The sequence below is a fragment of the Grammomys surdaster genome, unplaced genomic scaffold (assembly GCF_004785775.1).
Source record: "Grammomys surdaster isolate TR1022 unplaced genomic scaffold, NIH_TR_1.0 125946, whole genome shotgun sequence".
Classification (NCBI taxonomy): Eukaryota; Metazoa; Chordata; class Mammalia; order Rodentia; family Muridae; genus Grammomys; species Grammomys surdaster.
In genome coordinates, this window is record NW_021620768.1 from 3,636,131 (window position 1) to 3,650,552 (window position 14,422).

The 14,422-nt window shown below is 39.8% G+C and overlaps 1 protein-coding gene across 2 annotated transcripts in view; it reads left to right on the forward strand.

Moving 5' to 3' along the window:
- Positions 1 to 14,422, forward strand: part of Gatad2b (GATA zinc finger domain containing 2B) — a 74,443-nt gene that overhangs the window by 57,264 nt on the left and 2,757 nt on the right. Inside the window, exons 3-8 of one of the 2 annotated variants that reach the window (XM_028753334.1) lie at positions 5,989 to 6,118; positions 6,823 to 6,954; positions 7,985 to 8,116; positions 9,289 to 9,459; positions 10,045 to 10,360; positions 13,260 to 13,462. In XM_028753334.1, the coding sequence (XP_028609167.1) occupies positions 5,989 to 6,118; positions 6,823 to 6,954; positions 7,985 to 8,116; positions 9,289 to 9,459; positions 10,045 to 10,360; positions 13,260 to 13,462 (1,084 nt within the window). The remainder of the gene's footprint in view (positions 1 to 5,988; positions 6,119 to 6,822; positions 6,955 to 7,984; positions 8,117 to 9,288; positions 9,460 to 10,044; positions 10,361 to 13,259; positions 13,463 to 14,422) is intronic. The other variant, XM_028753335.1, reaches the window with a different exon arrangement.

Consider the following 14,422-nt stretch of genomic DNA (forward strand, 5'->3'; position numbering starts at 1 on the left):
TTCTTCTTCTTCTTCTTCTTCTTCTTCTTCTTCTTCTTCTTCTTCTTTTTTAAAGGGGTCATTTCTGGAATAAGGTGGATTTAAATTCAAAACAATAAATTTTTTTTTTTTTTTTTTTTCCCTCCTCCTAAGATCTCTAGGATTAAAGCAAAGAAATTGGCATCAGCCAGGTGGTGGCAGCACATGCCTTTAATCCCAGCACTCAGGAGGCAAAGGCAAGTGTATCTCTGAGTTCAAGGCTAGCCTGGTGTACAGAGCAAGTTTCAGGACAGCCAGGCCTACACAGAGATACCCTGTCTCAAAAAAAAACAGAACAAAACAAAAAGTCTTTCCTTCAGATCATTCCCAGGGATTTAGAGTCTATTTGTTATAGATCTTGGATTCTATTTCATGGACCTGGCTTTTCTTTTGTCAAAAGGAACATTATGCACATGTGCTCTCTATAATTCTTGCTCTAGCTGTACCACTTTCTTAATTCCTACATACAGGTTCCTTTTTATACATGTGCTCATTCCTCTTCTCTATGTCTCTGTTTATCTCTCTTACACACACACACACACACACTTTCACAGGCCCAGGCTTAAATCTGCCTGGTAGTTCAGTCAGAATATAGACACCCCTAGTTTTAAGGACTCTTAAGTTTATTAATAGTTTAGAAATAGTTGATAAAAGTAAGAATTACTCACTATTCATTTTATTTGACCTTCCTGACTTTTACCCTGGATTAGTATCCAAAGCAGAATCTTTAACAAACTAGACTAATAGACTAATGGATGAGAGAGAAGGAAAGAATAGTTAATGCCTTACATGTGTTTCTTTATTTTGATAGTCTTGTCCCAGAACTCTTTTAAAAAAAAAAAGACAGCAACAAAATCCCATTAAATAAACAAAAAACCTGAAGTAATTATCTTGGTAATAATTATTTTAAAACCCCTATAAAAATTCACATAAACTCCTTAGTGATCCTGAAAGAGACTTCTTTGGACGCTACGTGTAGATTTGGAGAAATGTTATAGTGTATCTCTGAGTTCAACCTTACATTCTTCAGGAGGGATGGTGTGGATGAATGGGAACATGTGAATGAAATACTAGATAGATTGTTCATGTCCCAAACTAAGCTCTTTAAGCACATCCTTCATAGACACAATTTTACACCGCTTTGACAAGCTGATGATGCTGTTTAATTATATTTATTCAAAAGTCAGAATATGGGATTGATCATGTAGCCCAAAATACAGTGCCTACTTAACCTGTGTAAGGTGCTAGAATCAGTTCCAAATATTGCCCCTCAAAAAAGTCTTATAGCCCTGAAAACCCAATCATTTTATTTAATTTTATTTGTGGATAGTGAACTTACAAAATAAAATACATTACACTTGGTGGACACTGAATATAATGACATCTCTTTCCCCACAGGGTGTTCTGTAAGAATGAACTAAGGAGACGCATAATCTCTTTCTCTCTTTTTTTAATTAATTAATTTATTTTATGCACTTTGAGTACACTGCAGCTGTCTTCAGACACACCAGAAGAGGGCATCAGATGCCATTACAGATGGTTGTGAGCCACCATGTGGTTGCTGCGAATTGAACTCAGGACCTCTGGAAGAGCAGTCAGTTCTCTTAACCACTGAACCATCTATCCAGCTCCCATGATCTCTTTGATATGAATAAAAACAAGACCACTGGAGACGTGGCTCATTGGTTAAGAGTTCTTGTTGCCCTTGTTGAGGACCTGGGTTGAGTACCTAGCACCCATATCATTTGTAACTCATAACCATCTGTACCTCCAGTTTTAGGAGTTAAGCTCCTTTTGACCTCCGAGGCCACCAGGCATATATGTGGTAAACACATATGTGTATGTAGGCAACACTTGTGCACACAGAATAAAATAAATCTTTAAAAGAAAACAAAAGAATAAAAAGAAAAATATGGAAGGTGAAGTTTGTAACATGAGACCTTCTGTCTTTGTGGCTTCAGTACCACTAATGGGGCAAATTCTTAAATTTCTGAAGTAACATATATGTTACTTATCAAATATTAAGTAAAGTGAAACTAGTACAACTACTGCTTTAGAATGGTAGAGAATCAACTTTTTCTTCTGCTATCCTGAGACTTGAACCTGCAGTCTCCATTCCTGAGATCCCAGATCTACATCACACCCAGGTAGACTTCTTTGTTTTATTATTGGGATAAGAATTGAGAGCTTTAACCCAGGCCATGGTGGTGCATATTTAAGGCCAGCCAGGGCTACAAATAAAAACAAAAAAAAACCAAACCAAGGAAACAAAAGAATTGGGAGTTTTATAGCTTCTGGGAATAAAGCCAGACTGAAGGGTGTAATTGGTGTTCAGTTTGTAATAGTCTTCCAGCAGGTAAAAGTTTTATACCTTCAAGCTTCAAGTTAGTGCTTTAAAAAATGTTGGATTCCAGGCATTGTGACACATGTCTTTAGTTCAGCACCTGGGCGTTAGAGGGTAGGCAGATCTCTGAGTTCGAGGCCAGCCTGGTCTAGAGGGTGAGTCTAGGTCAGCCAGGGCTACATGGAGAAACCCTGTCTCAAAAAAATAAAATAAGCAAACTGAGACTTGACTTGGGCTTTGCCTTATCTATGTTATCTATCTAATAATGTGTATCTGATTGTATCTAAGCATAAAATATTGTCTAGTGTTGCTTGCTAGTGTAAGTTACTGATAATGTTATATAATTCCAAATGTTCATTAAGAAATATCTCTGCCCATTGGTAAGCAGTCTCAGCAATGGAGGTTCAGGGAGGAATGGTTAGAAACTAGCTTTTTATAGAATGTGCTTACTTAGCCAAGACCAGAATTTCTCATAAAGCCATTGATTGGTGGTATAATAAATACTGATGAATCAATGAGGGAATTTCCAGACCTCAGAATTGCTCACCTAGGGTAATCTTAATTTGAAAGGGTAAAGGAACATAGAGATGACAAATAAAAAGAAACATGAACACGTTTCAATTTAGGCACTTTATTTTATCTAGAGAACAAAAAGCTCTTTTCTCCCTCTAGTGGCATTTTTGTTTTCTGTAACTTTTCTTCTCAGCTTGCTGTCTTACTTGTTGCTACAGTGCAATCCAGACACATTTACTAGTCCACAAAGTAGTTATTCTCCTTACTCCCTCTCTTTTTTCTGTTTTTGTTTTTTCAGCTAAACATGTTAGTAACTCAGATTTGCCCTTTTGAGAAAGTAGAGACTTATCTCACCAGGGGGCTACTTTGTTCAAAAGACTTTTTCAGGTGCAACTCAGAATGGTGATTGTACTTGATGTGAGTTCAAGGTTCGTCTGGGCCACAGGGACCAGCAAGATGGCCCAGTGAGTAAAGTCACTGGCCTCTAAGGCCTAAGTTTAATTCCTAGAACTCACATGTCAGGAGACAAGAACTGACTCCATAAACTTGTCCTTTGACTACCACAACTGTACCCTGGCACATACATACCTGCATTTACAGACACTAAATTAATTAAAATTAAAAGCATAAAAAAAGCTTGGGACTAGAAATTTTGATAAGTGGTAGACTACTTACCTAGCATGCATGGAGTCCTAGGTTGATTCCGAATAACACAACAAACATGTACAAATACTTTTGTGTCCCAAAAGGACCTGAGACCAAAAAAAAAAAACCACGAGAAAATAGTGGATAAGTATGTTGTACAAAGTGATGACCTTTGAGATTTGGGGTTTTTGTTTTGTTTTTCGAGACAAGGTTTCTCTGTATAGCCCCGGCTGTCCTGGAACTCACTCTGTAGACCAGGCTGGCCTCGAACTCAGAAATCCGCCTGCCTCTGCCTCCCAATTGCTGGGATTAAAGGCATGCGCCACCACCACCCGGCAAGATTTTGGGTTTTAAGTTCCATCTCTAAGACATACAAACACACCAACCTAACTGAGACTTACATACTCCCAACTATTCTATCTCAAAAAGCTGTAGCTGTAGCTCAGTCATAGAAGGCATGCTTACTTAGGTATCTGTGAAGCCTTGAGTTCTGTCCCCTGTACTACAAAAGAAAGGGGAAAAATAATTTTAGCCAGGCGTAGTGCTGCCTGAGATCATAGTGCTTGGGAAATAGAGACAGGGAGATCTGAATTTCCAGGTTAACCAATTGCATGAGACCCTGTCTCACAAACATTTAAAAATCAAAAGAGGTGGGAGATACATTTGTTGTTTTGGGAATCTAAGAAATTATAATTTTCAGGATTCTTTATATTTGAGCTGCAGAAATATAAAACAAGGGTTACCAAATGAATAGATTTGGAAGTAAGAAAAGTCAATGTGAGGAAAAAAGAAAGAAAAGAAAAGTCCAAGTGAAGGATATTAGATGTCAAAATAGTTTCTGGTGGGGGTTAAGAGATGGCTCAGTGGTTAAGAGCCACTAACTGCTCTTCCAGAGGTCCTGAGTTCAAGTCCCAGCAACCACATGGTGGCTCACAACCATCTCTAATGTTATCCGATCCCCTCTTCTGGTGTGTCTGAAGAGAATGACAGTGTACTCACATGCATAAATAAATCTTAAAAAAAAAAAAATAGTTCCTGGATAGTTTCTCTTCAGCAAAGGTACTAGATGCTCTGATAGTGTGTCTTTGGTTTAATCCTTTTCTTCCAGGAGCCTATATACTTTATAATTGGTACTGTCCACACTATCCTTTGCATCTCTGTGATTCACTCTTGACTAGATACAATGTCACTTAACTAGAACCATGTTATTACTGTTAGAGTCAGCTGCTTCCTTTTTGTCGATCAGTAGTACTCAAGTAGAGTACTACATTCTACTGGCTTTGTCCTTTCTTGAAGTCTCTAAATAACTAATAATTAATGACAGCTCAATGTTGTGATAATAGGGAAAACAGTTATAAATTAAAATATGATATTAGAGTACTTATCTTAATTTTTAATTTAATTTTTAAGGCTGCCCTGGAACTTCCTATGTAGACTAGACTGACATTGAGTTCTGGGATTAAAGGTGTGAGCCAACACACCAAATCTCTCTTTCTCTCTTTTTCCCCCACCCTTTTTTGTCCTTTTCGGGCCCCCCCCGACTCTTGTTTTATTCTTATTTTTATGTGTATGAGTGTTTAGCTTGCATCAATATCTGTCTATCTTGTGCATACAGTGGTGGCCAGAAGGGAATGTCAGATTCTCTAGGACTGGAATTACAGATTCTTGTGAGCCACCATGTTGGTGCTGAGAATTAAACCTGAGTCCTCTAGAATGGTAGCCAGTGCTCTTATTCAGCCATCTCTTTGGCCCCTCTTTAATTCCCTCCCCCCCCCCAATTTTAAAATATTACTATTTTATGGGTATGAGTATTTTGCCTACTCATACCCATACTTCCTCGGTCTGACTCACTGGCCTTTTTTTGAAGGCCAAAAAGGACACCATGTCTCATGGAATTGGAATTACAGACAATTGTGAGCAGTTTTGAGTCCTGAGAACTAAATCTGAGTCATGTGGAAGAGCCAACTTCAAGCCAGTTCTCTAGCTGCATCCCCCCTTTAATCCCCAATTCTTAAAGCTTTTCATCACTTTATATTTTTGTCCCTGCATATCCTTACAGATTTTAGATTAGAAAAATATTTTGCTGGGTTGCAGAGATGGCTCAGAAGTTGAGACCATTCTCTGCTCTTGCAGAGGTCTTGAGTTCAATTCCCAGCAACTACATGGTAGCTCATAACCATCTGTAATGAGATCTGGTGCTCTCTTCTGGCATGCAGGTGTACATGCAGGCAGAATGCTATATACATAATAAATAAATCTTTTTTTTAAAAAAAATTTTGCTAATTTTTTTCCATTATTCACATCTTGGTGTCTTTATTCTAGAACTTGTCTTTATCTTTGTCTTGCTGAATCAGGACAGACTTAGGTTCCCTTGGAATTTTTTGTTCATTATAGTGAAGATATTTTTTTTAACCTTTTAAGGAACTGTCACTGTTGGAAATACTGTAATTTCTACTTTTCTCGTCCAGTGAGCCAGACCGAGGAAGGCTAACTCCTTCCCCAGACATAATTGTTTTGTCTGATAATGAGGCTTCCAGTCCCCGATCCAGCTCCCGGATGGAAGAGAGACTCAAAGCAGCCAACCTAGAGATGTTTAAGGTAAAAAAAGAAAACAAGTGCCTCTCTTTTCTCTTCTCTTCTCTTCTCTTCTCTTCTCTTCTCTTCTCTTCTCTTCTCTTCTCTTCTCTTCTCTATCTATCTAATGTTACTTCCATTTTCTTAATTCCCTGGTTTGGTTTTGTGTTTTTGTTTTGATTTGCTTTTCGGATGTAAATAATTGCCTATCGGATAAACTCTTCACAGTGTGACCTTTGAAAGGCAGCTGTTCAACCAAACAGGAAAGCTAGTTTGCTAAAGCATGTATATAAACAATCCTATTCAATATAATTCATCTTTAGAAAGTTAAATAGAACTTTGTAATTTAAGTCACATAAAGTAAATCCTTAGGTATGCTGATTCCCTTTACATTATCCAGAATATAGAAGAATTCTTACTTATTTTTATATATCTACATCAAACGTGATTTTAAAGATTTAGAGTCTATTTTAAAATAAAGTATTGTTTCCTTTTTGTCAGTCATGTTTTTGCTAGAAATACACTGATTGACCTTTATATATAGTCACAAGTACTTTTTGAGTACCTACCTCCTGAATGCTGCTCTGCATGGGCTACAAAGATATAGTTATATCTTCACTTCTGCTTGTAGAAGAAGGTTTCAGAAGAGAAATACAGATCATTTCTTGCAAGAAGGGTTTCTGGTTACCTGCTGCTGTTGCTGACCTACAATCTCCATGTGTCTTTAGGGGAAAGGCATTGAGGAACGGCAGCAGCTTATCAAGCAACTGAGGGATGAGTTACGATTGGAAGAAGCTCGTCTGGTGCTGTTAAAGAAGCTGAGACAGAGTCAGCTACAGAAAGAGAATGTGGTCCAAAAGGTATTTCTAGAAAGGAGAAAAAGTCTAGTTTGAGATGGTATTACCTTAGGTAGAGTTAGTTAGCTTTGTGGACTATTCTCTGGTTCTGTGGATTGGGGTTTTTAGTTGTTTGTTTGTCTTGTTTTTTTGTTTGTTTGTTTAAAGTCCCTACAGGTAGGGAGATTAAAAAGTGGTAGTTCTGTTCTGTTTTATCCTTTGGCATTAATCAAGAAAAACCCTAGTTTAGCGTAGCGATGTGTATCTGTGATGCCAGGTAGAATTAGAATCAAGAGTTTTAAGTTCAGGGGGCTGGAGAGACAGCTCAGCAGTTGAGCCCAGTTACTACTCTTATACAGAGGCTGCCTTTGATTCCCAGCACCTACATGGCAGCTCACAACCAGCTGTTAGTACAGTTCCAAGGAATTTGATGCCTTCTTCTGGTCCTTTGCAGCCACCAGGCACAGACATGATACACAGACATAAATGAAGGCAAACAGTCATATACAAAAAATGCTTCTTTTTTATAAAGGACTTAAACAGACCATGTGAGACCCTGTCTGAAAAGACAGACAGATAAGGCCTGGCATAGTGACACATACCTTTAATCCTAGCACTTAGAATACAGAGCTGATGGATCTCTGAGGCTAGCTGGGTCTACAGGTCAGCCCAGGCTATACATAACAAGACCCAGTCTCAAAGAAACAAAAAAAAGAAAAAATCCAAAAAGGCTTAATTTCATTTTTATCTTGTTTCTTCCTTGTCAAGAACTTGACATTCATTTGTTATTTATACTTACAAGGAAATTTTAAAAGCCTAGAACTTAACTGAATTTGACCTCTAGGGTTTTTGGTTTTGGTTTAGTGTTTTTGTTTCGTTTTGTTTTTTGAGACAGAGTTTCCCTGTGTAACACTGGCTGTCCTGGAACTCACTCTGTAAACCAGGCTGGCCTCAAACTCAGTGATCCTGCTGCCTCTGCTTTCCAAGTGCTGGGGTTAAAGGTGTGTGCCACCACAGTCAAGCTCACAGTCTCATTTTCTGTTTCCCCTTCCAGACTCCAGTTGTACAGAATGCAGCATCTATTGTTCAGCCATCTCCTGCACATGTGGGACAACAAGGCTTATCTAAGCTTCCCTCCCGGCCTGGGGCTCAAGGGATTGAACCTCAGAATTTGAGAACATTACAGGTATGTGAACCATAGTAGGATCTTACTATTAGAGAAGTCTGTCACTCTTGTCTTTATTTGGGGATTTTTGTAAAGATTGTAGAAGGGTAAGAGGCCAGCAGCTTTATCTACATAATGAGTTCCAGGACAGCCCCGGCTATGTAGATAAAGAGACCCTGGGGGGCAGGGCAGGAGGGGGGGAGAAGAAGAAGGGGGGAGAGAGAGAGGGAGGGAGAGAGAGATCCAACATTCTTCTGGCCTCTTTAGGCATGGCATTCACATGCATTTATGTACACAAACAATAAAATCTTTTTTAAAAAAAGTCAGAGCCGGGTGGTGGTGACGCACGCCTTTAATCCCAGCACTTGGGAGGCAGAGGCAGGCGGATTTCTGAATTCGAGGCCAGCCTGGTCTACTGAGTGAGTTCCAGGACAGCCAGGGCTACACAGAGAAACCCTGTCTCGAAAAAACAAAAAACAAAAACAAAAAAAAACAAATAATAATAATAATATAATAATAATAATAAATAAAATAAAAAAAGTTGGAGCTGGAGAGATGGCTTAGTGGCTAAGAGAGAGGACTGGTTGCTCTCCCATTAGACCTGGATTTAATTACTAGCACCTGCAAGAACCTCACTTCTTTATGTAACTCCAGCCTCAAGAGAACTAATGCCCTTTTGGCCTCTGAAGGCACCAGGTATGCATATAATGCATAGACCATATATGTAGGCAAAACACCAATACACATTTAAAAAAATAAAATGAAACATTTTTTTAAGAACGTCCTAGCCACTAATCAGCATTTAGAGTAATGTTCGAGGGCCTGGAAAGATGCATCAGACAGTAAGAGCACTTGCTGCTCTTGCAGAGGACCTGCGTTCTATTCCTAATACCCGTGTGGTAGCTCAAAACCATCTGTAAGGGTAGTTGCAGGGAAGCTGACATCTTCTTCAGATAGTGCACCCATGTGGTGCACACACATACATGGAGGTAAAATACTCATCCATGTAAAATAAGTAAAATCTAAAAATGTTTTGACTAGAGTGATTGTAGATTTCTCCCGTTGATTGTTAAATGAAATTATCAAGTATGTGCCCATGGTTCTAGTGGGGACCGTTATAAGCAGTGCTTCCATTTTGCATTTTATGGGGTATTATGCCATCTATAAGTTCTTTTCCTGTTCTTCCCCTTTAGGGTCACAGTGTCATCCGTTCAGCAACCAACACGACCCTTCCACACATGTTGATGTCTCAACGTGTTATTGCACCAAATCCAGCCCAACTTCAGGGCCAGCGGGGGCCACCGAAGCCTGGCATTGTACGCACCACAACACCTAACATGAATCCTGCCATCAGTTACCAACCAGTAAGAGCGAGCACCGGGGTAGAAACTGAAAAGTCCTTTATTTGCTTTTCTTATTGAAAGAGCTACAGGTTTTAAGTTTCTGTATATAGAGAAACTAGGACAAGAGTGATTTGAATAGAGAGCATTCCCGAGAATGGATGCTTTAAGGAAGTGGATAACAATGGGGATAGAAAAAGTAGTATATTGTAGAGCAAAGCTAAACTAGCTAAAATCTACCTTAAAAAAAGAGAGATATCTTAATATAGGGATGAGAGTGGGATGAAAGTGATAGAAATTTAATACTCAAGTATTCACAAAATTCTCAAAAACAAATGTACGTTTGAAAAAGAGAAGATGGAAAGGACGTGTGTGATAAGAAGCATAGGTATGTGCCTGAAAACATCCCTCATCTTTTCTTTCTCAAATAGCTTTAGCTCATGGGTGCAAACTTCTTTTTTCTTATGTACCAGGGTTATCTTTTAGTGCTAAGTTAAATGTTTCCTATTGTGAAGAAGCTAAACAGTTCAGACTAAGATCAAATGTGACCTCTCTTAGAAATGAAGATGCTGTCCTGCTTATCAGCCACCTGTCCCCATTCCCTTTCAGCAGTCAAGTTCTTCTGTTCCCTGTCAGCGCACAACGTCTTCTGCCATCTACATGAACCTTGCCTCCCATATTCAGCCAGGGACTGTGAACAGAGTGTCCTCACCACTTCCTAGCCCTAGTGCCATCAGTGATGCCGCCAACTCACAGGCTGCTGCGAAATTGGCTCTTCGAAAACAGCTGGAAAAGACGCTCCTGGAGATACCACCTCCTAAACCTCCTGCTCCCTTGCTCCACTTCCTGCCTAGTGCAGCCAATAGCGAGTTTATCTACATGGTAGGCTTGGAAGAAGTAGTACAGAGTGTCATTGACAGCCAAGGTAACACTTCTTTCTAATTAAGTCTCTAAGCACGGGGTTGCCAAGCCTCTTGGCAGAGAACAAGTATTACAGGGAACTGTATAGTATTAAATAACTGCTCTTAATCCGGGCCTGATGGCTCATTACTTGTAAGTCAACCACTTCGTAGGCATAGGCAGGACTGCTCCAAGTTCAAGGCCAACCTGGGCTATATAGTAAAGTAAAAGCCAACTTAGAGTATAGACTGAGCCCCCTGTCTTGAAATCTTCAAAGCTGCCCATACACACAAAAATAAGAAAAATCTTAAAATGAAAGAGTAGAGTCTAGAGATGTAGTTCATTTGGTAGACTGCTTGCTTATCTAGAAGGTAAAGGTAAGAAGATTACAAGTTCAAGGGTATCCTCAGATAATATCCATAATCAATTTCTAGATCACTCTGGAATATATAACATCCTATCCAAAAAGACAAAAAGTGAAGAGATGGAAGGAGGATAATACATGTTTTGTTTTTCAATATATTTCTTTTTTTTTTTTAAGAGAGAGAGTGAGTTTGTTCTGGCTCACATTTTAGGGGTGTAACTCACCTTAGCAGTGAGTCAGAGGCATTAGGCGCTTGAAGGAACTGGTCAGATCACACCACACGCAGGAAACGGAATGATGGATATATCTTATTTAGTTCCTTTTTTTGTTTGTTTTGTTTTTTTGTTTTTGTTGAGACAGGGTCTCACCATATAATTCTGGCTACTCTGGAGCTCGCTGTGTATATACCAAGCTGCCCTTGAACCCACAAGGGATCTGCCCTGCTTGGACTCTACAGAGTGCTGCAGTGAAAGGCACATTCTGCAGTGCCTGTTCTTTAGATAAATAGAATTTCTGGTTTATGACTTTGTGTGGAGTTATTATATTCAGCCCCTATCCTTTAATGTTTATAGTGGAAATGTGTAGTGTGTGTGTGTGTGTGTGTGTGTGTGTGTGTCTGTGTAAATAACTTAAGCATCATTGCGTGAGCATTGTAACCAAGTACTCAACCAGATTCTGACACTATGCAGTGTGATCCCAATAGTCATCATTAAGCTTAAATTTCCAAACAATATCAGAAAGTCCCTAGAGGACTGACTAAACATTTAGCTGTAAACAGATCATGGGGTGCCTTAATTTCAGCCAGGTAAGGTAGCTTATGCCTATAATTCCAGCACTTGGAATACTAAGGCAAAAATGTTATGATTTGGAGGCTAGCCTGAGCTACAGTGTAAAATCTTGTCTCAGAAAAATCTTTATAAAACAACTATTCAGACCCTGATAACATAGTATTATAAATGTGTGTGTGTAAAGGGAAAGTGTAATGTTAAGAAACAGAAAGGAGAGCCGGGCATTGGTGGCGCACGCCTTTAATCCCAGCACTTGGGAGGCAGAGGCAGGCGGATTTCTGAGTTCAAGAGTTTGAGGCTAGCCTGGTCTACAGAGTGAGTTCCAGGACAGCCAGGGCTACACAGAGAAACCCTGTCTCGGAGGAAAAAAAAAAAAGAAGAAGAAGAAAGAAAGAAACAGAAAGGGGGGGCTGGAAAGATGGCTCAGAGTTCTAACTGATCTTTCAGAGGACCCACGTGCTAGCTCACAAGTATCTGTAACACCAGTTCCAGAGGCTCTGACACCTTCACACAGACATATATGCAGGCAAAATACCAATGCACATGAAATGAAAATTAAAATTAAAAAAAAAAAAAAGAGGGCCAGGTCTGGTGGTGCATGCCAGCACTTGGGAGGAAGCAGATGAATCTCTGAAGCCTGGTCTACAGAGTAGTTCCAGAACAGCCAGGAATACACAGAGAAGCCCTGTCTCAAAAAAAAAAAAAATAAACAAAGATAAATAAATAAACAGAAAGCATTAGCCGGGCAGTGGTGGTGCACGCCTTTAATCCCAACACTTGGGAGGCAGAGGCAGGTGGATTTCTGAGTTCAAGGCCAGCCTGGTCTACAGAGTGAGTTCCAGGACAGCCATGGCTACACAGAGAGACCCTGTCTCGAACCCCTCCCCCCCCAAAAAAAAAAGCATTATTTAAGTAGATCTCTTTGATTCTAAATTTATTATTATGAGATTTTTGTAACACCATGTAACCGGGTAGGGCTCAGCCTTACTTACCTTAAGCTCAGGCACCTCCTTCCCTAGCTTCCCAACTACTCTGATTATCAAGCCAAAGTATTTATTAAATTGTATTGAAAAAAAGTTTTTAAGGCCATTCAAGGTGGTGCATGCCTTTAATCCTAGCATTAGGAAGGCAAAGGCAAGAAAAACAGCCTGCTGTATGTACTGAGTTCTAGGGCAGCCTAATCTACATAGTGAGACTGTATCTTAAAACAAGATAATACATATATAAATTTTAGATTCACTTATTTAAATTGTATGAATATTTTTGCCTTCATGTATGTATATCTACTACGTTTTCCTGTTGCCCTGAGATAATCTTTCAGAAGAGTGCATCAAAGTCTCTGAACTGCAGTTATGGTGGGTTGTGAGCTACTGTATGTGTTTGGTACACAAAGCCAAACTCCAGTCCTCTGTAAGGGCAACAAAGTGCTTTTTAAACTAACTACTGAAGTATTCTAGTCCCCTGAATTGTTTTTGGTTGGTTGGTTTGGTTTTGTATAGTTTCTTGTTTTAAATGTGTTAATTTTTAATTTTGTTGGTAGGGAGAAGGAATGGGAGGTTGCCAAAAATGTGGCATGTTGTTGCCATTATTAAGTCAGGACAGCTTTGTGAAGTTATTTTTTTCCTTCCACCTTACATGGGTTTCAGAGATGGAATTTTAGGCTTGCACATGCTCAGCTATTTCACCAACCTTGTGTTGTCTGTAAGTTAGCAGAATTAACTTGTGGGAAAGACACTTAGAGACCACTAACTATTCTTTTTATTGGTGTCTAGGCAAAAACTGTGCCTCACTTCTGAGGGTCGAACCTTTTGTATGTGCCCAGTGCCGCACAGATTTCACCCCTCACTGGAAGCAAGAAAAGAATGGTAAAATCCTCTGTGAGCAGTGTATGACTTCCAACCAGAAAAAGGCTCTAAAAGCTGAACACACTAACCGGCTGAAAAACGCTTTCGTTAAAGCCCTACAGCAGGAACAGGTGAGACCTCTGACTTCTACCTGCACAGTCATCTGAACAGGCTTGGTTTTCCCAAAGGGTTTTGGGCCTGGAAACCTAGTTTCCTTAGAGAGAGGGAAGGGGAGAGGGAAAGAGACGGGGGGAGGGGGGGATTGAGAGAGAGGGAGAGAGGAGAAAAGAAAAAAACCAGGGTGTGGTGGTGTATGCCTTCGATTCCAGCACTCTGGAGGCAGAGGCAAGCTGATGTCTTTGAGTTGGAAGCCAGACTGGTCTGCAGACTTTCAGGCCAGCCTCAACTAGTAAATGACACCTAGTCCAAAAAACAAAACAATATAATCCTTTTTGTTCCTCTGTCCTGTTTATATCATTTGGTTGTTTTTGGTTGGCTGATAATATGATACCATGTATGAATGACTGAGATTAAAGGACAGAAAGAAGGCTTGGAATGTGATTGTTTTCCATGGCTGTGAAGAAAGTTCCACCATTAGCTCTAAATGGCCTGGAACTTTTGATTCTCCGATCTTTGCCTCTTGAGAGCGGGTATTACTGGAGTGCGCCACAACATCCAGGTCCTCTATTCTCTTTTGGTCAGACAAATGGATTTTGCTGAAAGGAGTTTGCTGCAAACTTTTAATTATGCAATCTATAGTTAAATGGCAAACAAAAGAATAAATGATAAAAGTACCCAGTGAAGATTAGTGGCAATAGAAGTGTGTGAGCACTTCCTAATAGTATCTTCAAAGTAAAAGGTGTGATAAAATGCTCAGGTCCTCTTCTCTGTTCCATTTCTGACTCCACTAACCATCAGAGTCCTCTAAGTAGGTAGCATCATGAGCCTTATGGAAAATAGGTAAGCAGAAATCAAAAATAAGATACTACTTTAATGGTAGAGCACTTGCTTCCCATATCTGAGGCTCTGGTTTCAATCTCCAGCACTGTATGGTAGTTACCCCCGTCCCTCCCTCCCTCCCTCCCTCCCTC